At 47.7% G+C, this 26366-nt stretch overlaps 12 protein-coding genes across 12 annotated transcripts; 3 read left to right on the forward strand and 9 right to left on the reverse strand.

The window, feature by feature from the left end:
- Window positions 1-1005: 1005 nt before the first annotated feature.
- Window positions 1006-3887, reverse strand: FOMMEDRAFT_132056 (uncharacterized protein; the record flags this gene model as incomplete). The annotated part of the gene is made up of 3 exons (XM_007263647.1): window positions 1006-1041; window positions 1105-3595; window positions 3685-3887. 3 exons carry the CDS (start codon window positions 3885-3887, stop codon window positions 1006-1008), a joined length of 2730 nt encoding a protein of 909 aa, XP_007263709.1.
- Window positions 3888-4901: 1014 nt separating this feature from the next.
- FOMMEDRAFT_132057 (GroES-like protein) lies at window positions 4902-6265 on the reverse strand (the record flags this gene model as incomplete). The annotated part of the gene is made up of 6 exons (XM_007263648.1): window positions 4902-5178; window positions 5246-5667; window positions 5728-5887; window positions 5946-6014; window positions 6072-6162; window positions 6226-6265. 6 exons carry the CDS (start codon window positions 6263-6265, stop codon window positions 4902-4904), a joined length of 1059 nt encoding a protein of 352 aa, XP_007263710.1.
- Window positions 6266-6764: 499 nt separating this feature from the next.
- On the reverse strand, window positions 6765-7851 carry FOMMEDRAFT_26458 (NAD-binding protein; the record flags this gene model as incomplete). Its single annotated transcript, XM_007263649.1, has 3 exons — window positions 6765-7385; window positions 7449-7733; window positions 7780-7851. 3 exons carry the CDS (start codon window positions 7849-7851, stop codon window positions 6765-6767), a joined length of 978 nt encoding a protein of 325 aa, XP_007263711.1.
- An 877-nt stretch (window positions 7852-8728) lies between these two features.
- FOMMEDRAFT_17850 (NAD-binding protein) lies at window positions 8729-9899 on the reverse strand. The gene is made up of 4 exons (XM_007263650.1): window positions 9808-9899; window positions 9467-9751; window positions 9342-9409; window positions 8729-9287 (listed from the first exon to the last, which is right to left on the reverse strand). The coding sequence occupies exons 1-4, from the start codon at window positions 9892-9894 to the stop codon at window positions 8804-8806; spliced, it is 924 nt and encodes a 307-aa protein (XP_007263712.1). The 5' UTR covers window positions 9895-9899; the 3' UTR covers window positions 8729-8803.
- A 613-nt stretch (window positions 9900-10512) lies between these two features.
- FOMMEDRAFT_165954 (uncharacterized protein) lies at window positions 10513-12362 on the reverse strand (the record flags this gene model as incomplete). The annotated part of the gene is made up of 2 exons (XM_007263651.1): window positions 10513-11858; window positions 11926-12362. 2 exons carry the CDS (start codon window positions 12360-12362, stop codon window positions 10736-10738), a joined length of 1560 nt encoding a protein of 519 aa, XP_007263713.1. The 3' UTR covers window positions 10513-10735.
- Window positions 12363-12522: 160 nt separating this feature from the next.
- Window positions 12523-13106, reverse strand: FOMMEDRAFT_17851 (uncharacterized protein). The gene is made up of 4 exons (XM_007263652.1): window positions 13074-13106; window positions 12828-13007; window positions 12734-12748; window positions 12523-12670 (listed from the first exon to the last, which is right to left on the reverse strand). Exons 1-4 carry the CDS (start codon window positions 13079-13081, stop codon window positions 12622-12624), a joined length of 252 nt encoding a protein of 83 aa, XP_007263714.1. The 5' UTR covers window positions 13082-13106; the 3' UTR covers window positions 12523-12621.
- A 654-nt stretch (window positions 13107-13760) lies between these two features.
- Window positions 13761-14869, forward strand: FOMMEDRAFT_79190 (NAD-binding protein; the record flags this gene model as incomplete). Its single annotated transcript, XM_007263653.1, has 4 exons — window positions 13761-13847; window positions 13904-14188; window positions 14254-14325; window positions 14396-14869. 4 exons carry the CDS (start codon window positions 13761-13763, stop codon window positions 14867-14869), a joined length of 918 nt encoding a protein of 305 aa, XP_007263715.1.
- Window positions 14870-15572: 703 nt separating this feature from the next.
- FOMMEDRAFT_26462 (uncharacterized protein) lies at window positions 15573-16151 on the reverse strand (the record flags this gene model as incomplete). Its single annotated transcript, XM_007263654.1, has 3 exons — window positions 15573-15725; window positions 15800-15960; window positions 16028-16151. The coding sequence occupies 3 exons, from the start codon at window positions 16149-16151 to the stop codon at window positions 15573-15575; spliced, it is 438 nt and encodes a 145-aa protein (XP_007263716.1).
- A 908-nt stretch (window positions 16152-17059) lies between these two features.
- FOMMEDRAFT_118724 (S-adenosyl-L-homocysteine hydrolase) lies at window positions 17060-19279 on the reverse strand. The gene is made up of 10 exons (XM_007263655.1): window positions 19191-19279; window positions 19092-19138; window positions 18997-19032; window positions 18892-18944; window positions 18753-18822; window positions 18656-18690; window positions 18416-18594; window positions 18125-18360; window positions 17853-18064; window positions 17060-17801 (listed from the first exon to the last, which is right to left on the reverse strand). Exons 1-10 carry the CDS (start codon window positions 19213-19215, stop codon window positions 17396-17398), a joined length of 1299 nt encoding a protein of 432 aa, XP_007263717.1. The 5' UTR covers window positions 19216-19279; the 3' UTR covers window positions 17060-17395.
- Window positions 19280-19436: 157 nt separating this feature from the next.
- Window positions 19437-19888, forward strand: FOMMEDRAFT_79508 (uncharacterized protein; the record flags this gene model as incomplete). Its single annotated transcript, XM_007263656.1, has 2 exons — window positions 19437-19624; window positions 19762-19888. 2 exons carry the CDS (start codon window positions 19437-19439, stop codon window positions 19886-19888), a joined length of 315 nt encoding a protein of 104 aa, XP_007263718.1.
- Window positions 19889-20828: 940 nt separating this feature from the next.
- On the reverse strand, window positions 20829-21233 carry FOMMEDRAFT_77801 (uncharacterized protein; the record flags this gene model as incomplete). Its single annotated transcript, XM_007263657.1, has 1 exon — window positions 20829-21233. The coding sequence occupies one exon, from the start codon at window positions 21231-21233 to the stop codon at window positions 20829-20831; it is 405 nt and encodes a 134-aa protein (XP_007263719.1).
- A 2290-nt stretch (window positions 21234-23523) lies between these two features.
- Window positions 23524-25358, forward strand: FOMMEDRAFT_138986 (uncharacterized protein). The gene is made up of 5 exons (XM_007263658.1): window positions 23524-24328; window positions 24391-24667; window positions 24721-24824; window positions 24883-25160; window positions 25228-25358. Exons 2-3 carry the CDS (start codon window positions 24495-24497, stop codon window positions 24785-24787), a joined length of 240 nt encoding a protein of 79 aa, XP_007263720.1. The 5' UTR covers window positions 23524-24328; window positions 24391-24494; the 3' UTR covers window positions 24788-24824; window positions 24883-25160; window positions 25228-25358.
- The last annotated feature ends 1008 nt before the right edge of the window (window positions 25359-26366 follow it).

Below are 26366 nucleotides of genomic sequence, written 5' to 3' on the forward strand. Positions count from 1 at the left end.
CTTCACTAATTTTGATGCCATTGTGCTCGACAACAACTGACAAGGGCAATACATCTGTAAGATTAAGGAAAAGCTATGTAGGAGTACAATCAGTGTGTTTACAAAATGTTAAATTAAACACGTGTAATGTAGTACACCAGCATCAGCTGAGACTCTGATTCCAAGAGGTGTAGCTGTGGCAAATGCTGAGAACGAGGCAAGAACAAACAAAGTAGAGAGCTTTATCTCAGTGTCATCAGAATTAGGGTCAGGTTGGATAAATGTTTAGCAGTGTCAATGACACTGAGTAGCAAAGACAAGTAGATGAACAACTCTGAGTTCAAAGCTAGAGAAGAAGCACCAGATCAAATACCAATCAGGTAAATAGCTTGAACTACTAGCAGCCACACACTATCCTAGATTGACTTCAGATTCTGAGTTAGCGAAGCAACTAGCAAGTCCAAGTGGAGAACCTGAGCTCAATTCCACAACATACCAGCATGGTTACTTGTCAACCACACACTGGTTCCGAGTGACAGAGCATGAAGAAGTAATTGGCAATCTTTCCACAACGGAGCCATAGAAGAGAGTATACTTATATCAATCTTCATTTTCTGTCTTGCCTCCCCTTTTTTTACTTTGCGTAGCTTTGGTGCTAGTCTGAAAGCCTCACGTGATTTTACACGTTATGTAAGATGAACTTTTGCATATCGCTGACAAATGCTACAATTCGACAGAATACTCTTATACTAAGTTATAGTGATACTGGGGAGAATGTTAAGACAGAGAGATTTCGAAATGGACTTTGCGTTGAAAGATGAATCCTTCCAACACGAAGCAGACCGAATATACGCGCATGGTAAACGTGATTTTAGATTACAGACTACAATTCGTAATGAGAGACCAAGAAACGCTGTTAGTATACACAAGAAGTACGAATGAGATCCTCGGTTTGACGATTGGAAAAGCTTTGCGGAATGTAAGTTTGTAAGTTCCTAACTCATATGTGTGCTGGGTCTTATAGTCCTAGCTATTGCTTCCCACTAAAACATACTTAATAAACTGGAAGAGAAGTCAAAGACCCGGTCAGAGCGTGTCGAAACTGCCACGGTGATAGAAACGTACTTGATCATACCCTTTTTCAGGTGCTCTTCCTGCACTCCGCGGCACTGATTCTGGTAATTCAGGGAACGAATCAGGCGGGCGTTTAACTAAACGCCCCATGTGATCCTGAAAAGCATTGTCGGGATAATCAGCAAGATCGCGAGGGTAGCAGCGCCCTGGTGGACAATATATAATGTGCCATGTATCTGTAAGATGGTCGCCACGTCGATTCCAGAAACCCGCGCGAACATGTCGCCCACCGCTTGGTGGCTGAACCGTTGCGGTAGATGCGCTGGACGAAGGAACACCAGCGAACGCCGCCGCGGCCGCTGCAGCTGCACCGGAAGCGGATGAATATCCACCAACACCAGCAGCCGCACGAGAGCTACTCCTTTTCCTTACGTCGTGTTTCGGCGTTTGAGTGGTACCTTGGTTAATAGAATAGCTATGGCTATGCGTATGACTATTCCCATGCGTCAAGCTATGCGAGCGCGATTGTGAACGTGAGGGTGCTCGTGCTTGATCAAGTGCAGCGTAGTAAGCGCTTGAAGAACTTTGTCCTTGCCCAGCAGGAAGCGGCGATGGCGAACGAGATGTGCGAGGAGAGCGTTTCCTGGGCTTCAAGTCCGTGCCAGAACTGTGCGTACCATACTGCTGCGCTGATGCCTGTGAATGATGAACATGAGCTTGCGGCTGAGGTTGAACTGGCGCAGCACGATGCGAAGCAGGTGATGGCGACGCGCTACTTCCGCGATACAAATAAGCCAGCCTCGCTGGTGTCTGGTATGCAGGCGCTGCATCAGAAACTCCCGTCTCCATTGGCGTTGCTGTCACCGACGCGTGCGGAGCATATGGTGAGCGTACACCATCTGCACGATGCGTGTGCTCATGTCGTGTCGGTGTGATCGGCGGGGTCTTGTATCCATACACACCAGCAGCTCCCGAAGCTGTCGACTGTCCAGTCATCAGATGTCCGTTTGGTGATTTGGGTATGTCAGGCTCGCGCTCGTGTTCACGCTCCCGTTCCGCAAGCGATTGCTCGAAGGAAGGACGTGAAGAGGGCGTTCGACTGCTTGCTGAGTGGCGGAGACTACGCGGAGATGGCAAGTGAGCCTGCACTTGCATTTGCGCCGCCGCGCCGACAGGCTTCTCCTCGCTGACGCGCAATGAATTGTTCCGAACAGGTAAGTTATGTGAAGGTGCTGGATGTGGAGTCCCACGCGACCTCCGTTCGGTTCTGCCCTGATCATATCGTTGCCGATGGTACACGCCTTCACCATCGCCTATGGAGTCAATCGAAGACTGTGAAGAACTGTCTTCGTTTAAGAGCCGTTCTCGCCCTTGGTATGGACTTACACGACGTGGTGAGTATTTCTGGTGTTGGTGTTGAGAACTGGACCGTGATCGTTGACGCGTTGCATAGCTTTGATACATATCCTCCGGTTCTTCAACGATCTCCGAATCCCCAAACCTTGTAAGTCCAGCGGCGTCATATGTTTGTTTATGACTTGTTCCCATCACAGATGAATGACCCGCTGGGTCAATCCTCTCTCGAGCATACTGTGCGGCTGATGCCTGTTGAACGTCAGATGCATGCACTATCTCGTAGTCGTCATCTTCGTCTTCACCCGTATGTGCCGAGTGATACGACTTCGATCTCGACTTAGCTTTTGCCCTTCCCTCGCGTTCCCGTACACGGTCTCGCGGTTGATCACGATCTTGATCATTTTCAGATGAGAGGGCATGTTTAGCATTATCAATCCACGCTTTGACACGGTCCATTTTACTCCGTTCCTTCTTCGTCTCTGTTGGTGTCCCACTCAAATGTCCAGATCGTATGGCCATTCGAGGAACGCGTACTTCTTCATCCTCATCCTCTTCCTCCGATTCTTCGTCGTCATCAGCAGGCTGCCGGTAGTCATACCGTTCACTGTTCCTTCTCGGCGCGGATGCAGCAGCTGCCATCTCTCTATTCTTTCCACTTGCAAAGGCTTCTCCGGGAAGCGTCCTGGATCGCTGCATCTCTCGAGCTGACACACCCACACCCGCGTGTTGGCGATAGGAGACAATCCCAGGAAGTGTCTGCGATCTCGCAGCCTTTTGTGCCGCAGCCGCAGCCGCAGCCGAGGCGGACGAATAGCGAGTGCCCATCTCAGCCGGCACACTTGTCCGTCCGCCATACGCACGCGATGAAGGGCGGTGATGCGCAGCCACACCACGATCAGTGTCACCATCTAACGTCGTCCCAGGTATTTCCGGGTACGTAGCATACCGAGCTGTTGGTGCCACTACATCATGTTCACGGTTGTAATCATGATGACGAGGTCGTGAAGGGCTGGGTACACGAGTGTTTGGATGAGACTTTGAAGCTGCCAACGACCCTTTCGTGTTTGATTTCGGTGGATATGAGTTTCGATGAGCAAAATCTGATGCGCGCGAGTATGCAGAAGACGAGGGTATGCGTGCTGTATTGGAGTCGTTGATACTGTTCTCCCTTTCCGGCACATCGGAACTATAATGAGAGAAGAATATTTCGTTACAGATGAAGAAGCATCAGCCATACACGACCAGACAACAAGCAGAAATCGGTAGTACACCCACCGAATGTGCATGTTCTCTAAACCAAGGGGGTTATCTTGCAACTCTGTTGCCCAATAGTCGTCTCTAGGCGGCGCTTGCGGACGAGAATATGGCATGTACGGATGCCCATGCCCGTGTGGTGGAGGAACTGCATACGCCCATGAACGTGACCCACCGAATGCATTCACATGTGGAGGTGGCCAACCAGACTGTGGGTAAGACATTACGTCTGAAAGTGCTCGCCTGGCAGAGTGTGCTGAAAGATGGTTAGAAAGTCCGGGGAGCGCGGACTTTCTGCTTGGTCTTGCCTTTGAGTACCGTCAAGGTTATAAGACGGAACGAGCGGTGGAGCTTAATCGAAATGGGGCGAAGCGTCTGAGCGGCACCTAGTTCGTCGAACGCCCAAGGCGGACAGCAACACGCTCGATTAATGAACGGTAAATCGTTTTGTCTTCTGGTGCATGCGCGGCCAAATTGCGTCAGCCACCGCCGTCGGACAATAGAAGCGGATACCAGTGCGCGCTCCGATGCGCGTTCGGACCTCCGTCACGTCGGTTCTCCTGATGCTGCGCCTGTGTTTCTGGCGTCAATAGGGATTGCGCACAACCATAGAGGCGATGGTACCTACGTCAACAATGCAAGTCGGCTCACGTGTAAGTGCTGAAGTGTTCGGCCGTCGAGACCGGCGACGTTATTCGATTCACACAAGCAGATGTTGACGGATTATGCCAAAGCGACTGCGCAGTACGTAGTCAGAATGCGACCAATGGGTGTCCGGTCTCTTTCTGTATTTGCCCTTATCCTCTGCCTGCTTGCTTGAAGTGGATGGAACGCCAAACAGAGGTCGTTGGGGTCGCGTTGAATGGCAGAGGCCCGCTGCGGGCTCACAGTTCGGCGACAACACCAACAACAAGGACAGTGTCGCTGTTTCCGCTGGCTAGAGACACGCCGTGTTATATAGTGGCTGTTGTGCTTCATTGGCGTGTGACATTCTTGGAGTAAGCAACGGTTCTTTACGTCCATATATGGAAGCCCTTGTCACATTTAATCTGACATCATATTCTCATTGGTCGGCTGCATAATAAAAGTATATGAAGTATTCTCGTGTAATTTTGGAACCTTGCCAAAGATGGCAGCTACAAAGGGGCATTGACGATTTGAATGTAAAGTGGGGTTAGAGTTGCACAGCAGCACTTAAACAGCACTCGGCTGGCTTATTGTACCCTTCTTCTCTGGACCTAGGCGATATCCTGCTTCAGTACATACCGATAGCGCACGTTATTCTTGTGAACACCCTCGACTGCCTTCTTCACATCCTTCATTGAAAACTCTTCTATCCATGGCTTGATCCCCTTCTTATCCGCCAGTGAAAGCATCGCCAGTGCCTCTTTCTTCGACCCAATGTGTGAGCCGCCGAAGAAGCATCCGTTCCCCGCAAACGCAAAGGCCCCTGTTGCGGGAAGTGGAGCGTCTGGCAGGCCAACGCTGATGAATTTGCCATGCATGTCCAGCATCCTGTGTAGAGATTATTGAGACAATGCCGCACGTCTTGTGAAGATAGACGAAAATGGAATTTACGAACGAGAGATACTCGGTTAGTGGGTAATCCGACGCTTCGTCACGCGTTGAGACAATCAAATCGAGGCTCATCTTGCACTTTTCCTGGAAGCCTGGGTTCGTGAAAACTACGTGATCTGCTCCCATTTTCTTGATGTCCTTTTCCTTGTCACGTTGGTGCGTAAAGGCGTACACTCTTGCGCCGAGTGCTTTTGCAAACATCACAGCATAATGTCCAAGGCCGCCAATTCCAATGATTCCAACGCGTTTTCCTGGTCCTGCGCCGTTGCGCACGAGCGGAGAAAACACTGTCAACCCACCACACAGCATCGAGCAACCCTCGGCATTGCTCACTCCAGGTGGAAGTGGGAAGACAAACTGTTCATGCGCGATAATCCCAGTAGAATAGCCGCCTTGAGTACGTACGCCGTCTGGATGCTTCGAATTCTAATCTTATGCTTGATTAGGCGACTGCTCTTGAGTCTTGAGGAAGAAGTATGTACTAACGTATGTGTCTACTCCTGCGGGACAGTACTGCTCGTTGTCGCTTTTGCAATACTTGCAGTGGTAGCAAGATGCGACCTGTGCACCGACTCCTACACGATCTCCGACTTTGATATCCTGTACTTTCGACCCAACGCGGACTGCTGTACCTGCAATCTCGTGTCTTCATTCAATTCAGCGGAAGTTGACACGGCAAGACCTAGGAACCACGAATCGCTTACCCAACAATTATGGGGGTCTCAAGTGCACCCCAACCACTTGTAAGCGTGTGCACGTCCGATCCGCACACTCTAAACGAGATGCATCTGTATTCCTCGCCGCAGCGGAGCAATAGAAAGTGGACGTACCCGCAGTGAGTGATGGCTATCTCAACATCTGTCTCCTCCCACTTCTTGGCAGGGAAGTCCACAACGCTGAAGTCGCTCCACTTCTTGGCGTCTACCAATTAGCCGTTAGGCGTAGCGCTACGGGTTCTCCAGCAATGCCACTGGGAAGACATACCACAGACTGCGTAACCCTTGAATGTCTTTTGCATCGCCATGTCTATAAACAAATGCTATATGCTATGAAGGAAAAGCTGTCGTCTATACGTCTTAGCGTCCGTGCTACTGATGATGGAAATGAATTTGGGATAGAGACACAACTCCCGATACTTTCTGTGCTTTATACCTCTGCCACCTGTGCAGGCTGCGCCCTGAAGAGGCAGTCGATCGGCGGGATGAGCGAACAAATGACGTCCATGCGTACTGGCTCTGCGATCCGGTAGTCGGGTTTCTACTTCTGGTTTCTGGCGTGTGCGACCTTGTCTATGTTTAAGCCTTGCTAAATTACGAAATGCACGTCCAAGTGCTGCCAGCACAATATAGTCTTGTGCTCTCGTCAGTAGTGGTCGCATGGAAGAGTGACAATCACTCCTGTGCCTGGATGTATAGGCATTGTTAACTTTCTGTGCGCGGACAATTCTGGCGTCTTTATAAACAAGATGTTGACAGGTGTCTACTTGCGTTGTACATATGCGTTCATTTAGCAATTCAGGATGCTTAGAACTCCCTAGCCCAAGCTTCCAGGAATGTGAGCTCTTTACCCAACTCTGGATAAAGCTCCCTAGCGTCGAGAGCACTGCCGTATTCTTCTTTCTTCGCATTCTCTACAGTGTTGTCCCCTCGAATCCAAATACTATACGCATATTCTGAATCACTTGTCTCGATACCTTCTTTAGCATCCTGGATCCTTTCGGCAAGTTGCTCTGCGCTGACATGAACTTTCTCCAACTTACGCCCCGCAATGCGTTCGGCGAGATCAAATACCTCTGTTTGCGTTACTTCTTCGGTCCAGCAGAAGACGTATTGGTTCAAGGTGCGTTCATCTGCGAGAATACGTGCGACGAATTTGCCGATGTCGCGACGATCTGTTACGGCACACTTCGCATTTCCCGCACCGTAGAAAGACTTGAGAGACGACCTCATGAATGTCTCGATAGGTCCTTCTATTCCAGGAGATTTAGAAGTTTCCGTGTACGGGAGAGTTATCTGCATCCTGTAACGGAGTTCGATGTATTCCTCAAGAGAGTACATTGATAGATCGTTTACTAACCACCAGCCAACGTCAATAAATGTGTAACCGAGACCAATTTCCTTGATGTAATCATGGACGGCAAGTTTCTGTACCCATTTTCAGATTAGGCTCAGCCCCAAGTATTCTATGAATTCTATAGAGGAGCTAACCTCATCATGCAATTGCCTAACGCCACGAACACAAGCAGTACCCCAGTCATTTGGAACGAGCCTCTTGACACCAGTCTTCTTGCATGCATCCACGAGGTGCTTCTGGTGCTGAATGTCTCTAAAATAAATGGTCGAGATGACTATGTCGATACCCTTCAGTGGCTCTACGATTTGGTCGACAGACCAGCCAACTACATCCAAGAGGCAGACTTCGACCTCACGAGCTTTGAGCGCTCCCACTTCGGGTTTGGACGCTGACGATGGGCGTACTCCAGCAACGGCCGTCTAAAAATAATATTAGATGAAAGAAGAGTGGTAGGTTTATAAATACCAACGAAGTCGTTGCTCTCGAGCCTGTCCGGCCTGTTGCACCAATGAGAAGCACAGACTGCTTTGCCATCATGGCGAAGAAATATTTCGGGATATCCGGAATGAACGTCTATTTAGTGGGACGTCCCTTATATTGGTAGTATTGAGCATGACGAGAAAACAAATTACAAGGTTACTCAGCAACTTGGTAATGTTCCATCAGCCGATAATATTTATTTCGTACGCAACACAAAAGGCATAAAGCACATGAATCTACAGACTTTGCAATTCAGGCACATTCGGTGCCAGATATCGTGAAAGTAAACGGTTAAGATAACCGTGTCATGCCCTTCAGCGCTCAATGATCTGGTCGCTGGCCCAGTTCACTCAGGCTATATCCAAGAGACAAACTTCGATTCCACGAAATTTGGGCGCCTCGAAAGTACCCCTGCACAACGTTCTGTGTAACTGTGAAATAGCATCAGATAATGAGAGTTAAGAAGAATGATACCTGTGAAGTTGCATTGCACCTGTGTAATACTGTCAGCAGGCTGTCTAAATATCCTAGCAGAAACAACACACGCATGATTGGATGTAAGCTATTTATCGAGATGCTTCTGTATGAGAAGAGGACGATCCTGAAAAGCATTATTACCACGTGTTGTAGCAATTGTCAGATGCGGACTAAAGGTCTACGGCAGCAGATTTTAGACGATTGCTGAATTCAACATATTATGCTCTATTCTTAATGATAAACGGACGGTCCACAGTTTCAGGATCTATAATAAGAACAACTGAAAGATCTGAGACTAACTGGATGACAGAAGCAAAACATGCTTATTCAGAATAGTAACTGAGTCGAAAAAGAATTAGCCATTGTTTTCCCACGATTACAACTATAATTCTTATATTGCAACGTCTACCTCCACTGGTATTTTTATCGGCAGGACAAACGTACGCAGGTAAATAAATTTTCATGTGACCATACAGATTAGATACCGGTACGTATGAACTTGAGTTTACGCCTGTATTGCATTGTAACATGTTCAAGACGAATAGATCTCCCTTGCCCAAGACTCCAACGACCTAAGCTCCTTGCCCAGATCTGGGTAAAGCTCTCTAGCGTCAAGTGCGCCACCATATTCTTCTTTCTTCGCATTCTCAATAGTATTATCGCCTCGAATCCAAACGCTATCCGCGTACCCCAAAATGATCCTCTCGATATGTCCACTGGCATTCTCGAGCCGTTGGGCTAGCTGCTCTGCACTGACGTTTATTCTGTCTACCTTGCGTCCCGAAACACGCTCAGCCAGGGCAAAGGCCTCACTCTGCGTCGCTTGTTGGGTCCAGCAGAAGACATAGTGGTTCAAAGTGCGTTCATCTGCGAGAATTCGTGCGACGAATTTCCCGATATCGCGACGGTCCGTTATGGCACATTTGACGTTGCCTTCGCCAAAAAATGTCCTGAGGAATTCTGAGAGTCCAGGCACTTTTGGGTGTTCGGCTTCATAAGGCAGTATTCCTTCCATCCTAGATAATTGGCGGCATGAGTAGACAAAAGACTCGAAAAGTTGTATGACTGACCACCAGCCGACATCAATGAATGTATAACCGATTCTGATCTCCTTGATGTAATCATGAACAGCAAGTTTCTAGAGCCAGTTTCATCCTGAGTTTGTTACACGTTTCTTAGGGGTTGTAGAACTAACCTCATCATGCAAACCTCGGAGGCCACGTACACATGGAGTAGCCCAGTCGTTCGGAACCAGTCTCTTGACACCGATCTTCTTGCAAGCGTCGGCAAGGCGCTTTTGGTGCTGGATATCCGCGACGTAAATGGTCGAGATGACTATATTGATACCCTTCAATGGCTCGACGAGCTGTTCAACAGTCCAGTTCACTATATCCAAGATGCGGACTTCGATTCCACGAGCTTTGAGCGCCTGCACTTCGGGTTTCGATGCTGATGGTGGGCGCACCCCTGCGACGACCGTCTGCATTATAACGTCAGATAAATGATACAAAGTGGGGCAGAGAGATTAAGGCGTACGAAGTTGCCACTTTCGAGAAGACCGTCGAGTACGGATGCGCCTGTTTGGCCAGTTGCACCAATGAGTAGTACAGATTGCCTCGCCATCCTGATAAAAAGGGTACCTTTGTTCTCTTCATGACCGCATGGGTCGCCTATTATATAGACCCATAAACCTCACTATTTCAACTCTCGGTCGCGGAAGGACCACAGAAAGTCCATCTCGGACTTACACATCGACTTAATAACATTTGACTAGTTATTTGACTCAGCGGCATAAGCGGCCGAGCCAAGGCGCAAGCAAGCGGCAGGAGATTGTGCAATTCAGTCAACAGTCTGTGCAAGAGTTTCAACCGAGACCCCGTATAGTTGAATGGCTTGACTTTATATGTACTTGAGTACATTAGCATGATAACACAGAAGTATTTAACCATTGCTCATGAGCAGTTAAAATCATAAACGGACTGAAACACTAGCTATGAGATGGCCGCCGAATACAAGCACATTGAGTGACATAAGACAGATCGCAAAAAGCGGAATAAATTTGAATTGTTGCTCGTAAGAGAATTCACTTTTTGTTTTCCCACGATCTCAAACTCTAATCCTTAAGGGTGGTAAGTTCTGTATGCACACCTTTCTTGTTACAGAAACTTGATGACAGAGAAGAACCTTGAATTTTCTACTTCCATTGGCCAAAGGCCATGCAAGGAGCGGTATATTTGTACAGTTTCACATAACATTCACGTCCAAAGGTATGTACTATACACCTAATTATTCACGATCGTGATCCAGTATAGCAGGGTATTTCAGTATTTTATATCCTGTATCCAATATGTTCAACGAAGTATGAGAAATAGGGCGTGAAACAATGCATATCAACGTGCGTCAACGCAAGATCGTTACGAGAGACAAGCGAAAGAATGAGTATATTGAACAGGCTTGATGCAAATTACCAGTTCCACTCCTCGCCGTCCGCATCGGTACCATTTGCGCTGTCGGGAAGGGTTCCGTTATCAGACACCTTCTTCACAGCTGCATTCGGCACAGCAGGAATGGGTGCGATTTTCGGACGTTCAGGTGAAAGCGTATTCACAGTGGCCCACTGCGTACCGAGATCATTTCCGTGCATGTCACTGTCGTCGTCGAGCAAAAACGGCGATGCCGGGTCCGTGAGATCAATTACGGGAGACTGACGTGTGGGCGATGTGAGCGCAGCGAACAATGAACTTGAAGCATCTGACAGTAGTGTCGATGCACGTTTGTGTATCGACTCCATATCTTTTCGTGAATTGGAATTGGAGCGTGGCTCCGATTCATGACCAGAGACATGCAGTTGTACTAGCCGTTTCCCAACGCTATCAACCCAAGATACGAGTGGTGCGACGCTTACTCCTGGGATGGATGAGGCGGGAGGGAAAGTGCCTGAAGCGACACTCATTCGTTTCTTGTGCTTAGAAGTGACTTGAACAGTGGTCTGTGAATGTGACAGCTTAACCGTGGGGGGCTGTGTTTGTGCCACTGAGAATTGGACAGATGCAGAGAGTGGTGTACGGGGAGTGAGAATGGGAGGCGACGGTGTCGAAGGAGAAGATAGCTCGTAGGGTCTTCGGCGAACTGGTGTTGACAGTGAATGACGCTTCAAGTGAGGGTCTGCAGAGTCCGAGGTCGTATTCTCGAGGATCTCAGGCTCTTTGTCCTCAAATGTTCCCAAAGACGATACCGATGATTGGGAGAGCCGCGTTGATGATGACGAAGTCCGTGAGGTAGAAATTGAGGCACTTGAAACATGACCAGTATCACTGCCTTGAGTGCCAAGTTCACCAAGCTGCGCAATGAGGCGCCCAACACCCTGAACACCTTCTTTAAGACCAGCAAGTACGGCACCCTGGGCCGAAGGATCCATTTCGAGAGATGATACAGACGCAGAAGGAGCACCTCTATGTCCACGAGTTACTATACGTTCCCACTTTCGTTTAAGAGAAAATAGCTCTGCCTCTTCGACAGCCAACTGTGAGCGCAGCTCTAGACATCTGGATTCCTTCTGAGCAATGAATCGCAATAAGTCAGCGTGTCTGGTACAAGAAATAAAACTCATTAGACTTCGACTATTGTGGCAAGCTTCAACAAATAGCCACTTACTTCTCTGCCAAAGTCATCGGTGCAGGTTGCTCCTCAAGCACACTAACACTCTGTCTTTTCCTCTGTCTTTCTGAGATTGGTGAGGCTGCATCGTCGGCATTGTTTCGACACTGAGGAGCAGAGAACCTCCGTTCATTCACTGGTAAACGCTCATCCGTCGCGATGCGTTCAAGGTCTCGGTCTCGCGAGACGTAATATATAGACGACTGGCGACGCGCATTCTTGGACACCTGCTCGGATTGCGCTGTCGCAGTCGGTTCCTCGACCGAAGAGTTCGGGGAGCCTGCGTTTTGAACCGTGTTCCCAGCCGCGTCGCGGTCGACACGTCTCGACGCGACGGTAGGACTATCGGTGCTTGAAAATGTCGGTGAAGAAAACGAAGTAGGGGATTGCAGTAATGAAAGACGCTTGAGCGGCTTGCGCGAAGTTGAAGACATTATTACATGGGCGCCGTTGTGTAACTTAGTGGTCAAGTTGAAGAGACTGGTCTCGCTTGATGGTCTCGCTACTCAACTTGGCAACCAACTCTCTCCGCGTCACTGGCACCGATTTAACTGGCGGAAAGTACACACAAGTAAAACATATGAGTTATTAAGAAAAGGTCTAATTGTGCATTTGAGCTGTAACGTGTGCAAATATGCAGTCTACACCAGGTTCGACCAAAGGAGCACTAATACTCTGACGAAGTGTCCAGTCTCAATGATGCGCCGCTTTCTTTTCCTCCTCTGCAATGAAGTTTTTGATACTGTCAAGCCTAGTCAGTCGTCATCACAAGCTCTCAACATACGAGAAAATGAAGGCGACATACAATTGTTCTTCTTCACTGAATTCGGACACGCAAATAGAACGCATGACATTCATTCGTTAGACACATCTTGACAAATACACAACGAAAAACGAACCTTGAGCCAGCATTTAGAGGAACGGCATCCTTCACCTTCTGGATAGATTCTTGCACATTTCCACCTGATGGAGCAGGTTGCTTTTTGCTGCCACCCATTGACGCGTAGGCAATTGCGGCGGTGCCGATGATAGTACCCAGTGAGAGGTACTCGTTCTTAATTGCACGCCCGAAGATTACGCTTAAGGATTGAAGAGGACATCACGGTCAGTACTTTATAATCGTCTATATAACTGTTGAGGCTCACTAGGACATTGTACGAAGCGTCGGCGAAAGGAGAGGTGAGCGTGCACGTCAGTCGGGAGAGTAAGGAATCGTATTTGTAGTCGTGGGAAAGTTCATGAGTTACCGTTGTTGACAAACTTGAAGTGGGCAGCTGTTAAAACTAACTGGTCCATTACTGTTATTGGGTGACTTCCCGTAGGATTTTGGAAGCTTCCAAAATCCTACGGGAAGTCACCCATTTTCAGACTGGAAGACAACAAACTACGTGTGTTATTCGGTTCTCATATCACTTACTCTTACTACCCTTCGCTTATATTCAGACTACTCCTTTTCTAGTACCTTTTTAACCTGGAAATCCTTCCAAAAGTCTACAGGAAGTCACCCATTAGGTTCTTATTCTGGAGTACGCCAAATACAGCTATGTGGAAGAAACAGATCTTTTTCGTGAGGCTGCTTTCTGATCGTATCTGCATACGTCCTGCTTGAATTGCAGCGTGAATAAAACCGTTCAAGGGGTACAGATATGTCATCCGCGCCGCTGTTGATGTCATACAAATCGATTATGTATTACCAACCTGCTGATTAAGCTAGTAATCTCCTTCTCGTCATACATTATTGTAAAATACTTTCTCAGTATGAGTGACAGTCATATAAATAATAGACCTTTCCGGAACCCATGATCAGGAGTACTTCTTAACACTTAACCACGATGGCGAAGCAATCTGTACTACTCATTGGTGCAACAGGCCAAACAGGCTCATCCGTCCTCGATGGCCTTCTTGAGAGCGGCAACTTCGTATGTATCAGTGTCCGCTATTCTTCCTTTCACAATTATTTGATCTTATTACGCAGACGGTCATCGCTGGGGTGCGCCCATCATCAGCCTCCAAGCCTGAAGTGCAGGCGCTCAAAGCTCGTGGGGTCGAAATCCGCATTCTGGATATAGCAAACTGGACTGTCGACCAGATCATCGAGCCATTGAAGGGTATCGATATAGTCATCTCGACCATTTCCTTCGAAGATATCCAGCACCAGAAGCGCCTTGCAGATGCATGCAAGAGGATTGGTGTCAAGAGGCTGGTTCCAAATGACTGGGGTACTTCCTGTGTCCGCGGTCTTAGGCAATTGCACGACGAGGTGAGATGCTTTATAAACTCTACGAAGCTTATGAAATTGAGTTCTTGTGACGGAAATATTTCTAGAAACTTGCGATTCACGACTACATCAAAGAGATTGGTCTCGGCTACACATTCATTGACGTTGGTTGGTGGTTAGTAAACCGTCTAATCAAATTATTATTTCTTCAAGTATACGCTGAATCTCTTTCACAAAATTAGGATGCAGATTACACTACCTTATGCGGATCCTTCGAAGAACCCTGGATTCGCAGAATTTCTCAAGCCATTTTATGGCACAGGCAATGTCAAGTGTGCCGTAACAGATCGTCGCGATATCGGCAAATTCGTCGCACGTATTCTCGCAGATGAGCGCACTCAGAACCGATACGTCTTCTGCTGGACCGAAGAAGTAACACAAACCGAGGCACTCGACCTCGCTGAACGTATTGCAGGACGTAAATTGGAGACTGTCAATGTAAGCACAGAACAACTGGCCGAAAGGATCCAGAAAGCCCAGGGAGGGCTTGAGAAACATGGTTCGGAATACGCGTACAGTATTTGGATCCGCGGGGACAACACAGTGGAGAATGCGAAGAAAGAAGAATACGGCAGTGGTCTTGATGCAAGAGAACTCTATCCAGAGCTGGGCAAAGAGCTTAGATCGTTGGAAGCTTGGGCCAGAGAGTTCTATTCATCTTGAATTGCAGGTGTAAACTGCAGAATGCTTGTGTAACTTATCCTTAAGCGCTGCTTATATAAAAGCTTAATTGAAACAGATGTATCTATCTTCGATCAGCGTTTAAATGACATGTATGTTAAACATTAGGACTTCCTCACGAACTTGCATAAAAGCACCTAGGCAACAGAGTCATTACAAAAGAAGGCGTGCAATTTATATTACTTTCAGTTATACGGCCAATATTCTGCCCCTATTCCTGCAGAGTCGGCTATATCCAGGCAGTACATGGGTGAGATTGGAGTTCTTGAGAACGTGCGTAAGGTGATTTGACAACAATCATGTCCACATAGTTGACAGGAGCCGAAACAAATCAATGTGGAGATTATGAAGTCTTAAGTGTTAGTTGTCACTGCATTCGTAAAGCATTACGTGAGGGAAACGTCCAAATCCATCCCAGACAACCGAAGGTAAGAAGTTCCACCATCCGTTTCACCAATCCAACGTCTCGTGAAGTTGTATATTTTCTTGTCAAGGTTGCTAGAATCGTGATGAATGGAAATTACAACCATGAAAGAAGATTGAGCCATTAACAAGAAATGTCCTATTAAATATATAATCCTACTACTGAAACTCGCCCAGTAAACAATATAGTATGGAAGGAAAATATGTCCGAGCCAAAGTATAAAGGAAAAATGGCCCAAAGCGGCTCTAACATGATAAAGGCTTAGGGCTCAATACCATTCTGCTTGAGTGCAGCATCTAATTCGTGCGTCTCCTGAATGAGTGAGCATGGCAAGCAGAAGGCAGACGAGCAATAATCGCCCAGAGGGGTACCGTCAATATTCCGAGCAGTGCGGATATTTCGACGCAGAAAAGCCTAGTAGTACGCAAGAGAAAAGGAGAATATGACATGTTAGAACTCAACGATCATCATGGTGAATAAGCACATACGGGTAGCACGGCATGTGCCCATCCGAAAGATAGGACTTGGAGTGTGCAGCACCAGCCGCACTTCGAGTTAAGATCTTTGTCGCGCTTTCCCTCGTAAATATATTCGTAACGATTGAAGTTGCGCTGGAAAAGACAAGGCGCGCAACACCACGAGCACAAGCCTGCAAAGGAAGTAAAATTTTGCCGAACCTTAGTGTACAATGACGAGATGCGCAGCGTGAAACTTACATGTTTTGGAGAAATCGCAATTGTTCCTGGAGCAGACAAGGTCCTCCTGGATAAACTTCTCTTGTTTACTCTCTGACGTAGAAGTGTAATCCATCGGATTTTGAGCCGCCGGTTGCTGATTCATTGTTGCAGCTTGTTAATGCGCCGCGGCGTGTCTGCCTATGAATTGGAAGTGTCCTTGACCTTGAAGTATGACAAAGGAGGTAAGGCCACGCTAATTTGGTTCTTTTAGCAAAAGAATTTATAGCAATTATTTTGAGACATGGGGTTTGGGCTGATAGTGAGCTTTGTCTTGTATATTCCGATTCTCTATCTGAGACTCGGTCTCAGTCCACATATATTTGGAATTGGATATTTTCGGTATCGTCAGTACCGACGGGTACGTCTCGGAAGTCGGAGGCAAAGAGCGAGACATGTTAAGATAGAACAGAATTGAATTTCAACATGTTTTCACCCAGCATCCGGAGTAAAGTCAAGGCGTTCATCAGTGTAACCCAACAGCAAACTTGATAACTATTTTTAATAAAGACGGTGAGAACAGAACTTCGGGCCCAGGCCGAAACCAGCTAGATTTCCGAAGTTGTACCTGGTTGAGTACTCGGAGTAGCAGTGCTATTTGGTTTGCAGTGTAACTATTTTTTTTTCACATCTGACCTCGAGTTTGCACACTGCGCCAAGTGATGAACATGATAAGCGGTCGCCCTGCGCAGCTACCAGCCCTTTCGTTTGCAACAACAGTATTCAGTGGCGAAAAAGCTTGCCACAACTTCGTTTAGAACATGCTCAAGGGAGTTGTGGTACGGCAGGTTGCAAAACTCTGATAGATCATTGCGATAAAAGCAATTTCCGATGAAGGCACAAGTTTTCCACAGATTGACATGACGAGATATTCCAGCAACGGTACCCAGAAAAGAGGAAGTGTTTGTTAGTCATCTGGCAGGTTTTCTTGCGCATTGTGCAAACTAACGTAGCACTTACATAATAATCTCCGAAGCCACACTCATCAGAATTAAATACAAGTAAAATTTTAATCTTTTAATTTTTGTCTAAAAATATGCTTGCTACATCTTTTCTTTGAATGAATCAAGTCATGGATCGTTATCTCTAGTCTACAAAGGATGTTGAAACCTTTTTTAGTCGTACCGGTACATCAGCGGGAGACTGCGAACGTTGGTGCCTGTCCCAGCCATCCCGCTGAGGAAAAGGGCGTTGAGACCCCAATGATCACATCGATACAACAACAGTTACAAGAGGGTGTTGACAGCCCCCATCTGCTAACGCCATAGCGCACAGCAGGTTAATAATAGATACAAGCGCACAGCCAGCCGGGGCACGTTGAGGCCCGGGACCAGGCAAAAAGTGTTGCGCTCAGTAACGGTAGTGGGCCGCCTTGTAGGGGCCATCGGCAGGGATACCGAGGTACTCGGATTGAGTAGTTGTGAGCTTCGTCAGCTTCACACCGATTTGTGCGAGATGTGCACGCGCAACCTCTTCATCAAGTTCCTTGGGTAAGATATGCACGCCAAGGGGGAAGTTTTGGGGCGTCGTCCAAAGAGCAATTTGTGCAAGAACCTGATTTGAGAACGAGCAAGACATAACAAATGATGGATGGCCCGTCGCACAACCAAGGTTAACGAGACGGCCGGAGGCAAGCAGGATGATGTGACGACCCGATGGCATTGTAAAGCGGTCGACCTGCGGCTTGATGTTCACGCACTCTTTCGCATTGGCTTTGAGCCAAGCAACGTCGATCTCAACGTCGAAGTGACCGATGCTACAAGGGTCCTATTAGAATAACTCGTGACAAAGAAGCAGTAAAACTTACTTGGAAACAATTGCATCTTCAGGCATGACTTCGAAGTGCTTCGCGGTAATAATATCCCGGTTACCAGTCGTAGTGACAAAGATATTTGCACGGGAAGCAGCATCTTCCATAGTCGTTACTTCATAACCGGCCATGGCAGCTTGCAGCGCATTAATCGGATCGATTTCAGTAACAATCACACGAGAACCGTAAGATCGAAGAGACTCCGCGCACTGCAAAGATGGCAATTTCTAAGTGGTCACTTCAGATAAACTCTAAAATATCAAGCTTACGCCTTTGCCGACGTCGCCAAAGCCAGCGACCACAGCCACCTTTCCAGCGAGCATGACATCTGTCGCACGTTTGATACCATCGACCAAAGACTCTCTGCAGCCGTAATAGTTGTCAAACTTCGACTTGGTCACCGAGTCGTTGACATTGATAGCGGGAACTTTAAGTTTCCCTTCGCGGAATGCTTTGTAAAGATGATGAACACCGGTTGTCGTCTCTTCAGAAATACCCTTGATGTCTGTGGATAACAAATAAATCCTTCATTCATTACCATTTTGTGTTTGAATGCTCACCCTTGAGGTATTGGGGGAACTTCTCGTGAACTAGGGTCGTGAGATCTCCTCCGTCATCAAGAATCATGTTCAGATGCTGGCCATTGGGGAAGGCGGCGAGAGTTTGCTCAATGCACCAAGTGTATTCCTCCTCCGTTTCGCCCTTCCACGCAAAGACAGGAACGCCGGTAGCGGCAATGCTAATTGATCGATCAAAAGTTTAATTGCACGCCAATGAAAAAATTGTACGTCAAAACTCACGCAGCTGCCGCGTGGTCCTGGGTGGAGTAGATATTCTATTGATAAGGTACGTGTCAATAAACACGCCAAACTTCTTGGACAAATTAAGGTAATTTACGCAAGAAGACCAAGTAACCTGTGCACCAAGCGCAGTGAGGGTCTCAATGAGCACTGCAGTCTGAATTGTCCTAAAGTCGGAGTTTTTTTCGATCTATCAGAGGAAGCTGATGGAGAACGGATCATGAGATTGGACATACATATGAAGACAGCCCGCGATGCGCGCACCCTTCAAGGGCTTGGATGCAGAATACTGATGATGATGTTAGACCTGCTTCTGAGCGCCAGTAAACTCGCACGAAAACCTTTTGGCGAATATACATAAGACCCGGCATCTCGTGCTGAAGATTAATGGGCGTTAGGGTCGTGTGCGACTGGGAAGGAGGCCGATCAAATTTACCTCTGCGATTTCGATCTCCTTGCGACCGAAGGCAGCGAGAGAGATGTCTGACAGAGCAGGTGAGCATCATCGGACCTATGAGAAAGCTTCCGGGCTTACCTGCAACCTTGAAGTTCTGCGACATGCTGTTTTTTTCTTAGACCAAGCGAGGTTGTAGGAGAGATGGAGGACGGAGGAGAACAAGAAGGACGAGGTCGACTGACTCGCGCGAAAAGATTTCTTTCACAAGGCGCGCTAGACACGTTTCTCCCACGGCGTGATCAGATTTCCCGGCCCCGATTTCCTTATCTGTCCAGTTTTTAAGTTCTCTCTTCTCCTCTCTATTCTCTAGTCCAGATAGAAAAAATGTCCAAGACACAACAAAAGTCAAAAGTTGCGGAGGTCTCCCTGGAATCTAACACAGACTCAAAAATATCAGAAGAATCTAAATGTCAAATCCAAGAAATTTTGCAATACACCTGTGAAATGGAACCGAGGAATCATGGACACACGCCGCAAATTCATTGCTATCCCATCCCGCGAATATTCAGAGTGTAAGTTAACATTGACTTGTTTTTCCTAATCTACCCTGTCTTCTTCCAGCGACGTTATCCATACGCTCGATGTTCTGGAAGTTCTTGCCCCCTTTCGAACGGTCGCTGACAATTCTTTTTGTGCGTGTATATATCAGTTGTCCGAATAGGCCTGCGGTAGAAATAACACGTTCAGTCTTTATCGATCCATCAACAGGCGAAGTCGTGCTTCCATCCAATTCCACGTATGAATTATTAAAATTTCGTCCGGTTAATGCTTTCTAATCTCCTCGACTCGAAATCACGTTCAAATCGGACATTATAATTATTCCAACACGTACCGGTTTCTTTCTTGGTCACCGTGCGTTGATGTCTATCGCCTTGACCTCCTCATACCCCCATGCTGTAAGGCAGATTACTTCCGAAAGGCAAGCCTTGGTGGGCTATTGCTAAATCTTCTGAGGGCGATCAGTGACTACCGTGGCGGAACAGCTTCGTGTTCCGAGTTCCCATGCCTGCGCAGAGGTTTGTAAAAAAAGTGCTTCCACTCTACCAATTCTTCACGTTTCAATGCCGCATCATTTCTGATATCTTAAACTTTCGCTTAGGAAGCGAATTCGAGTCTTCGGAAGCTCTACGCCTTTCCACACGCCACGATCTTGTCTAAGCCCCTCCGCTACGGGAGAAGGAACATCTCCGCCAGACTCCACCTAGGCATAAATATCCGCCATCATTTCCTCGCTGTCTTTCGTCAAGTCGTGATGAGAAGGCGACCTCCCCCATCATTTCAATGTTATAAGCAACAACGTTTAAGCATAATGAAAATTTTCATTCGTCGGCATCATCGGCAGCCGAATGAGTACTAATTAACGTTGTACACATAGTAAGATCAAGGACAGTGGATCTAGCGAGACAGATGCGTTGGGTATACGAGGATGGGAGCAAAGAGTGAACAGCAGGGACAGTGCGAATTACAACCGTAGAGCGTGTCTGGTAAGTACTGCATGCAAGGAAGGGGAAAGTGAGAGTATAAAGATAGGTGAGAGCAATACCGTCCTAATGAAAGCTATGTAACAATAAATATTTATAGTAAATGCGAAGTCAAAATCATAAAAATATCTACAGCGCCGAAGATGACCAGGATGAAAATTCCTTTGTTTAGAGAGCGGTCGGCAGGTTCCGCATGAGAATAGACGTCCCGACTAACGGACGAAGCATTGTCCGATCAACGGTGTGCCTTTCCACCATTGCGCTGCAGCTCAGCCTCCCAGCGCTCGGGTCCCTCATTCTCCATCCACTGGCCAGTAATGGGATCGCGCTCGAAATCGCCGTCACGGTAGCCATACCGCGTCTCGAGGAGGCGCAAGAGTGGATTGCGAAGTGCAGGGTCCATGCGAACATTGTCGCCAGGTAGATAGCTCCCAACACCGTGACGTGAAAGGCTCTCTTCAAATAGGGCTTCTGCTTGAGTGCATCCGCAATTCAGCGTTCCCGGAGGAGCCATTCGAGGAGGGTACGCACGACGCTCGCGTCGTGTGTCGTGCCAGGCGCATAGAGCGTTTCCAGCTCTGTTTGGAGAACAGAATTTCTTTACACGCGCTTCGCTGCGGCGTCGCCATGATGCATCCATGTGTCCCTGGACGGACAGAGTGAAATTTGAGTTTGCAAGTGAGTCCGCCGGTGAAGTGATACTGCTGGCCTGGGCGAATCGAGATGCGGCCACTTCACTCTGCAACTGTTCGACACGCGAGGTCAATTCGTGATTTTGAGACTGGAGCTCGCGAATTATCTGCCTGAGCCTTTCGTTTTCCGAAGACGGGGATCCAGTTACTGAGGTGAAGGCATTTGGTGGTGAGGGCGTGCCGTGCATATTGGTAATTGCAGTGTTGCTCTGCGAGAATCCCAAGTGTTCTGCAGGAGCAGATTGTGGATACTGGAGCAACATAGGGGAGGATTGTCCCAGACCATTTGTTGACGAAGGTCGCTGAGGATAGAAGCGACCAACGGAGGGTGGTGGATAGTGCGTGTGCGACATCACGAAAGCAGCAGATTGGGGATCTGGGAGCTCAGACAGCGTCGAGGAGGGTGTGTAGGGGGAATGAATGCCTTGGTTGACGTCAAGGCCTTCAAGAAGAAGGGCAGCATGGGTGTTCCCAGGAGATAATAAATCCTGGGTGTGCAGAGTGTGACCGTTTGATACATCCACGCCCGATAACCCCATATCCCATTGTAGGTGCAATTCGCGCTGATGTGACTGATTTGACACATCACTCGATGGAGATGAATTCGAGGAATGGTCCGGCGACGGTCTTGGTCGTTGGTGCGACGGAGAAGCTGTGCCTATTGCACCGCTTAAACTTGAGACTGATGATCTCGAAGTTGTGTGAAATTCGCCGGATGCCATTGTACGGATCGGCCCAATCCGGGTAGCGCGCTATAATTCGGGTCAGTAAGAGACGCCATCTCATATGCAATGAATAGCAACGCACTTGTGAAGTGGTCTCCGTATATTGCTGCAAAGGTTGTCCCGCTGACTCTCCTTGCGGCTGGAACGGAGACTGGAGACCCTGTTGTTGTCTGGGATCGCTCCAAGGATTCGTGAATGACATTTTGTCCGCAAATTGCGCCCAATCAGAATTACTTGAAATATGGAAGTCGAGAGAAACGAGACGAAAGTTTGGCTTCGATCTCCTCGGGTATTATACGTTGGTGATATTCTAAGCTTGCCAAGTCGTAAGTATTATTGCTGCGGAAGAAGACTAGTGTTGCGAGTGAATGTCGTATAGTGATTATGTTATAGCGAGCGCAATAGATAATAGTTGTCAGTGACGGAAGTCTAGCAACAGGCGCGCGTCCCTACGTGGCGCGTGCGGTTCTCGATAGCTCCTGGGGAAGCGACGTAGCGTACTAATCGCGTCCTTAAAAGCGAAAGTGAAATGATCGGGTCAGAGCAGTGCAACGCAACGAAGAAATACAATGTACAGGAGGTCGTGAGCCACTCGTGACGACAGAGATGTTGGCAGGAGCGATGGCGATGCTCGTAAATGGGAACCACCTGGGAAGTAAACTTATACGATCGCAAATCATCTGTCAGTGACCCGGATGGCTTCTACGGGGAGGTGGGCCAACGGCTGCCTGGCAATGACAAGATGGCACCACTGTAACGCTGAAGTTATGATCGTGAAGAGAGGGTCGCGAAGAAACGCGATCTGCTTCTAGGGCCAGGTCGTAAGTGCTTCAGACAAGAAGACCTTGGTAGACAGTGCCACAGGAAAACCATCGCAGGGTCTTGTCACTTGCCTGTATATTCATAGCTTTGGGGTCAACGACAGCCATCAATAAGGGATGTTGATTGTTCTTGATCGCATCTCTCAATGCAAGGAACCACCTGGAACAACTTGAAAGCGAGTGTAGTCTACCATTAGTATTCTGAATGCATTAACAATTCAACTGCAGTGCAGAGATGTATGCACGCCAACAGTAGCAGAAATGCCAGGATGGTAAGCGCATAGGACAATAAAGTTGGTTCATAAGCAGCAGCGCTAGAGTACTGAGTAGAGGTGGAGACAGACAGAACAAATGAGGTTCGGATCACTGAAAAATGCCACGCAGGCAGATGCAGTGATGGAATTGTAATTGGAAGGCAATCTAACGCTGAAAGGCACCGAAGCTCGTTTGTCATCCACGGATATAGCTTCTCGTCTGAAGAAAACAAGGTCGTTTGCCAGTAGCGCAACGAACAGCAGCAACGTATTGGAAAGGACTGATGGCTGGTGATCTAGCGAGAGTCAGAGCGATGGTCGATCCGGCGCAAGTCATACGTTTTCCTTTATCGGCTCTGGTACGAGTGATAACCACGATGACGCAGCATCATCTTCGCCTGCTCGTCTCTCGACTCTCTCCCTGTCCCTCTCTACACAACATTACGGTAATGAAATCAGACAAGGCGGTCGAACTGTTTCACCTCTCTCAGATCATCACAACGAGGCAGTCTCATCCGCCGATCTCGCAACATGAAACACCCTGATCAGCCTTCCCAGACTGTAAACTCAACCTCCTCTATACACAACAAAACAGAATACAGAGAATGAAAAAAGGGGACAGTGGGAGTATATTCTGATCAGTCGGCCTGAGCCGTAAATGCAGGGAACTCGTTCCTCGCTCTAAATGCGCATCTCGCAGCACGTTCAGTTGTTCAGCTGGTCAAGCAGCACACCACTCGGATAACTTTATACAGTTAGGTCAGGCTCAGCAGTCTCTCTACATGTCTCTCGCTCCTGGTTATTTTATTCTGCGTGCTTAAACAGACTGTAATGTTCGCCGAGAAGCCCGTGTAGCACGCAGTGTTCGGACAATTATTGGTAACCTGGAACGATCAGCAAACCCTCATTTAAGCATTGTGCACCACGGCTCGTTGTCCACGACTGACGCGGATGCCATGGACAGCAGGTAGAGCCCGTGAAAGTGCCATCAGACATCCTCGATATGGCGGAACCCGAATTGTTCATGAAATCACAATCATACTTCATGAATGGTAGAAACATGATATAAGCGATCCCAAGTCAGACGGACATTGGGGCAGATGGTTGCTTTTGATTGGGGTTGTTCACCAAGGTAGTCGAAATGAAAACAAATTTCGTCTACATTAAATGTGCTTGCACCGCACAGAGTAGCCGCTCAAGAACATCTGTATCAGAGCGCCCAGGTAGAATGGTCCCTTCATCCGTCAGTCAAACCTTCTTTTAGCGGATCGAATTGACTTCCAAAGCTCATACGAACAATCACAGCGGAGGCCTAAAAGCCTGGATACTTCTAGCAACTATGATTTCCTGTTCCCTATGCACGACATTGATCAAATTTTAGTCTAGCGATTGGCTGTGCCAAATGAAAAATGGACTGCCGCTCCCTTCCGCCCGCCTTCCGCTCCGCATTATGGAACGTGGGAGCCCAAAAGTCAGACGCAAAGACCACCAGTGATATCAGCGGCAGTGTACGTCATGAACGCCTGTTTCAGCTCTCGTCCACACATGGCTTGAACTCTGTTCCGTACCTGTATGATATGCAGTAAGCCAGTCTTCGCTAAATGATGCATACTCTGCTCTGAATGCGGAGACTAGTGCTTTTCTATTTCTCTCTCCCTTCCTAAACAAGGAAGTCCGCGGAGAAAACTATATGCGTAGCTGACAGAAGAATGGACCCTTCCTTCATTGAGAGTTGATCTGTGAGCGGTCATGCAATCTATGTACTTTTCGTGGTCGCGGCGGCTCATGAATGTTTAGTAGGCCTGGATAGCGACAACTTGCCAAAATCCCTTCGAAGGCGCTATCGGCGGACGACGCGACAATATGTCCGAGATCGTGATCGGGCTCGCGTCGTCCAGGGGCGAGATTTATTGAGATTCACTTGCCTATTTTTGCTTCCGTCAACCATTCATCAACTCATTCATCAGCCAGAGATCACAACTGCTAGCCTTCCCTGGCATGTTGAAGTTTTGCTCGACTTGTATACTCCTTGCTTGTACGCGCTCCGGAATTATCAAGCACATAGAGTCTCTATTCTTATGGTGGCGAAAGACACAAAGCAACTCAGTTCTTGAGTTCTTAAACGAGGAATTTACAACATGCCTTGCCACAGCCAAAAATGCAATTCTGAGGGAATCCGACGCCACTCGTTTGCTCGGAGAATGGGGGGACAGAGCACCGAATTTCGTACACAGTATTACGGACAGCAGTCTGCTCCGACTTCCGATTTTGCCGAGCGCCAGCTCCATTATTCTCGTTCGAATAAACTCTAGGTTCGTTAGTAACGAGACAAAATCAGATTTGCTCAGTCAAGCACAGCATTGCACCACGTGCTATCTAAGTGCCCTTGTATTTCAAAACATGCAATGGCAGTGCGGCATTCAAGGCGCCAGAGTATGTCCGAAGATCGTGAGACGCGACCGCTGTTGACAATCTCTAAGAGAACCTCTAGGCGAGATCTTCAGGTCCCTAGGAATAGGATAAGACAAAGACAAAGGGCATGATTGTCGTGTTAATACTGCGTGGAGCATGAGAATGTACGCAAGTTTCGAATCACGATCGACTGGAAGTTGAAATAATATCTCAAGCCATAAAACACATGCAATATAAATCGCGAGGCAGAGACTCACCGTCTCAGCTACATCTTGAGCCATGATGACCACAATATGTTTCAATAATCGTACTGTCAGAATTCCATGTTCGAAAGCTCATGTACCTTTATGAAAGATGAGATGCATTGTCAACTTGAACTAATAAAAGTAACTGTCGTCAAATCAATCATACCAGCTTTCTCTTTCGAGTGATAAGTACATTAATGATCTCAATACGATAACCGAGATGCACCCGTGGTGGGCCCATGCACACACATAATGTACGATTATTTGTTTAACTCTGTAGGCACAGTTCATCATAGCACGTGTAACATCAGTCACGTGCCACTACTTAGGTAGTCTTCTATACATATTTAATATTTATGATATTATGCATTGCACAGTAGTAAGTTCCATATCCCAACAGAATTTCTATTAGGACATCCGTCTCCCTGTTTCTGCCGTTGATACATCTCGCCTCGAGTCCACAATGATGAGTTGTCGTACGATAGAGGCATCTGGGTGACCGGTGGCACCCTTCGCCACAATATGCGATCCCGAACGTTCCTCCTCCAGAGTTGTCCAGACCGTCATCGATATTACTCACGGTAACAGCTCTCGCATAGAAACAGTCGTTTACTTTGAAAATGA

The sequence above is a fragment of the Fomitiporia mediterranea genome (assembly GCF_000271605.1).
Source record: "Fomitiporia mediterranea MF3/22 unplaced genomic scaffold FOMMEscaffold_3, whole genome shotgun sequence".
In the NCBI taxonomy this organism is placed as follows: domain Eukaryota; kingdom Fungi; phylum Basidiomycota; class Agaricomycetes; order Hymenochaetales; family Hymenochaetaceae; genus Fomitiporia; species Fomitiporia mediterranea.

What these genes read in the sequence shown, in the direction of transcription:
- FOMMEDRAFT_138986 (XM_007263658.1), top strand. Translation starts at nt 24,495, where the DNA reads ATGGACTGCCGCTCCCTTCCGCCCGCCTTCCGCTCCGCATTATGGAAC. An exon ending in CCGTACCTGTATGATATGCA is followed by an intron (nt 24,668 to 24,720) that starts GTAAGCCAGTCT and finishes TGCGGAGACTAG; the next exon opens with TGCTTTTCTATTTCTCTCTC.
- FOMMEDRAFT_17850 (XM_007263650.1), bottom strand. Translation starts at nt 9,894, where the DNA reads ATGGCGAGGCAATCTGTACTACTCATTGGTGCAACTGGCCAAACAGGC. An exon ending in TTCTCGAAAGTGGCAACTTC is followed by an intron (nt 9,752 to 9,807) that starts GTACGCCTTAAT and finishes GTTATAATGCAG; the next exon opens with ACGGTCGTCGCAGGGGTGCG. An exon ending in TCCGAGGTTTGCATGATGAG is followed by an intron (nt 9,410 to 9,466) that starts GTTAGTTCTACA and finishes AACTGGCTCTAG; the next exon opens with AAACTTGCTGTTCATGATTA.
- FOMMEDRAFT_118724 (XM_007263655.1), bottom strand. Translation starts at nt 19,215, where the DNA reads ATGTCGCAGAACTTCAAGGTTGCAG. An exon ending in TTATGTATATTCGCCAAAAG is followed by an intron (nt 18,945 to 18,996) that starts GTTTTCGTGCGA and finishes CATCATCATCAG; the next exon opens with TATTCTGCATCCAAGCCCTT. An exon ending in GAAGATGCAATTGTTTCCAA is followed by an intron (nt 17,802 to 17,852) that starts GTAAGTTTTACT and finishes GGACCCTTGTAG; the next exon opens with CATCGGTCACTTCGACGTTG.